The sequence below is a fragment of the Mya arenaria genome, chromosome 8 (genome assembly GCF_026914265.1).
Source record: "Mya arenaria isolate MELC-2E11 chromosome 8, ASM2691426v1".
Taxonomy (NCBI): domain Eukaryota; kingdom Metazoa; phylum Mollusca; class Bivalvia; order Myida; family Myidae; genus Mya; species Mya arenaria.
Window position 1 is genome coordinate 75,350,697 of NC_069129.1, and position 3,353 is coordinate 75,354,049.

General features: G+C 33.9%; 1 protein-coding gene across 1 annotated transcript; it reads left to right on the forward strand.

Moving 5' to 3' along the window:
- Positions 1 to 295: 295 nt before the first annotated feature.
- Positions 296 to 2,970, forward strand: LOC128243939 (uncharacterized). Its single transcript, XM_052961956.1, has 2 exons — positions 296 to 478; positions 749 to 2,970. The coding sequence occupies exons 1-2, from the start codon at positions 425 to 427 to the stop codon at positions 1,067 to 1,069; spliced, it is 375 nt and encodes a 124-aa protein (XP_052817916.1). The 5' UTR covers positions 296 to 424; the 3' UTR covers positions 1,070 to 2,970.
- The last annotated feature ends 383 nt before the right edge of the window (positions 2,971 to 3,353 follow it).

A 3,353-nucleotide genomic window follows, 5' to 3' on the forward strand; every position in this document is an offset into this window, starting at 1 on the left:
GTATAATGTTTTCGCGAAAATATTTTTGAAGACTTTGAAGTGTACAAAAGTGTACAATATTTAAAAATATAATCAATTTAAGTACTCACTCATCAGTCGCAGACATTTTATCCAAATGATTGAAGTGAGCCCGAGCAACCGATGTAATTCATCCAAAACATCCGTGATAACGATAAAATAAGTATGTTTCAACGACAACCTTTCTGTAATTTAAAACTATATGGCGTGCAGTCAGTATCAAAGAAAGAGCTTGAATAACGTGAAATTTGATACCTTAAGCAAATGTTTACACAATTTAACCTCTTTGCTTCTGTCATCATGTTTGTATGAATCAAAATACCTATGGAGCATGTATATGATGATTAAAGCATAAGATTCATTCGTAAGGGGCTATTTATGTTCTCATCATTTAAATGTGTGTAGAATGATGAATTGGTATAAGTACAGCAGATTTGATAGTAAATCTGACACCATATCGGTATGTATCTACAATCATTCACGTTTTGAAAAATATAAACTTTATTGATTTCAGGAGATTGGTTCAAGTACTAGTAGTACTTCAGTACTTTGGTGGATTAGTTTGGCGGGACACTAGTAACACGATTACCTCAATTTTTTGTGGGTATATGGGGAAAACGATTTTGTTTTCGTCACTCGAGGATTTGTATTTGGTGAAATAAGAAGTTATTTTGAAATGTCTGAAAGCGAAGATATAAATTTGATCAGTTCTTTGGTTAAACAATTGCAGTGGTATTTTGACCAGCTGAAAAGGACTGTGGAATCTGAAACAAAATGGGTGGCGAAGACTGCTGGGAAAGAGCCTTCTTCTTTTCATAGTTTTCGGGGAGGTCTAGGCGGCGTATCTCTGGCAGAAGGACGTTTTGTGCAGGGTGGAACAATCACCTTTTTCAATTGCGGCTCAGAGGGGTACTTCGCTAGCGGATGTGCCGCAGATCTGCAAGGAACCACCTTCATGGGCATCGGGCGTGGCCGAGGAGTTACCATACCGGTGGCAGCAACAGCCTCTCCACGGACGCAGCTGTTCGTTCCAGCCAATGGCGGACAGTGATTATGATAAGTACTGGTTATTATCAAAAAAAAAATTGTTTGAAATAGACTGAACTGCAGATTTTTTTCTGAATATTTTGAAAACTCGGTTGATATTTCACAACATTCTGGAAAGATACTTTAAAGGCTGATTATGAAATTTTGTCTTTATAGAAAATGTATACGTCTTATCTTTCATTATCAAACCACTAAGTTTTATTATAAAAAACAATCAATCAACATTACGAAATAATGAGTTTTGTATCTTTAGCAATTCATGATTTGATTCAGAAAAAGTGTGCTTATAAAGTACCTTTCATTCCACATAATGTCAATGCGTGTGATATATTTTCAAGGTGAGACTAAAGGCGTTTTATTGAAAGGTGTATTGATACATAGAACACAAAATTCGTTGATCGATAAGTTAAGTATAATTGTTGATTATGATGATTATGTGACTTTTTTAATTATTTCAATACATTGTATAAGCCGCATTATAAAGATATATTTGCTTAAGATGCACTCTTACTCCAGATTACCAAAATTGATATAATTGTTTTGATATATCAAAAACGATGTTTGAATGTCGAAAACAATGTTTCTTTTGAAGGATACCGAGTTTAATTTGAAAAGAAATGAGGATAACACATGGTATTTCTACTCTATGAGATGATAGTAGACCACAGTAAATCTTTAAGCATTCACCAATCATTTAATATTTTTGCGTTTAAAGCTTAAGTTTAGATAACTTTGGATATAGGCCTTTTTGCGATATTAAGCTTGGATATCCAAGGATGAAGGCCCATTAGTGATATCTTGCTTCGTCTAGAGACCATTTTGTGATATGTTGCCAATATAACTAAAGCTAGAGGCCCATTCAAGAAATTTAGCTTCGATAGCTAGGAGTAGATACCCTTTGTGATAGTAAGCTTTGATAACCAAGGATAGAGATATTTAGGTTTGATAGTTAGGTATAGAGACCTTTTAGTGATATTTCGGTTTGATAGTTAGGTACAGAGATCTTCAAGTAAGTGATCTAGGTTAGATAGTTATGTAATGAGACACGTTTGTCATATTATGTAGGTTGAGAAGTGTCTTGAGGACTTTAATTTGGAACGGACACTGTTGAAGGTAATATTTACTTTTTATTGTATTTGTTACATATATTTATTTATCTGTTACATGAATAATAAGAATAGATATAGCCATAATTGATTGGATATTACCCTCTTTGTTTGTCTCGAAATGTTGACCAAATACATTGCCAATTCCTAAACTGTTTGTGTTGTTGTATTTTGAGATTAGTGAATAATTAGTTTACTCACGTATTGAGTGAATAAATACAATTATTCACGTTTTGAAAAATATAAACTTTATTGATTTCAGGAGATTGGTTCAAGTACGGGTAGTACTTCAGTACTTAGGTGGATTAGTTTGGCGGGACACTAGTAACATGATTTCCTCGTGTTTTTGTGGGTATATTGGGAAAACGATTTTGTTTTTGTCACTCGAGGTTTTGTATTTGGTGAAATAAGAAGTTATTTTGAAATGTCTGAAAGCGAAGATATAAATTCGATAATATTTCCCGCCCATCCCATCCCTATTTTTAGGTTGATTTTCCTGTTACATGTGCTCTATTAACATGCATATTTATTTTCATTTACAGAATTCCACTGTTTGATTGCCTAACGTAAGTCAGTAACGTATTTGTTACTTTTATGATTTAAGATTTACCGTATGTTTAGTTTCGTTCCAATTGTTTCATGATGTTTTCGAAGATACCAGTCATTATTGATGTTGCTGACTCTTAAGGACGGACGTGGCCACGATTTACCAAGGTTACGATCCAGATGTGCTCAGACGCTATAACCAATCTTCCAGCATCCGAATACTGCCTTTTCCTGTGTACATGTTCACCAAATATATTGCCAATTCCTAAACTGTTTGTGTTGTTGTATTTTGAGATTAGTGAATAATTAGTTTACTCACGTATTGAGTGAGTAAACACAGATTTTTATATATCAAAAGAAATGCTTAGTCTGAAGTTTATAAAGATGCATGTTGTAGTTATGAAAACCGTGGTACAACATTGCTTTCCAAGATGATGTCCAACACGGCCGCTAAAATTAATGCGAAGCTTCAACTATTGCCTACATATTCATAATAACTATAAAATGCAATTACTACAGTCCGAACAATATAATAAGATGCATTTATGCATACAATTATGCTTATTGCATGAGTGATCAAGTTCTGAATATGACCAGACTATCAAGGGAGGTGGACTATCTACAGGGCTTATTTAC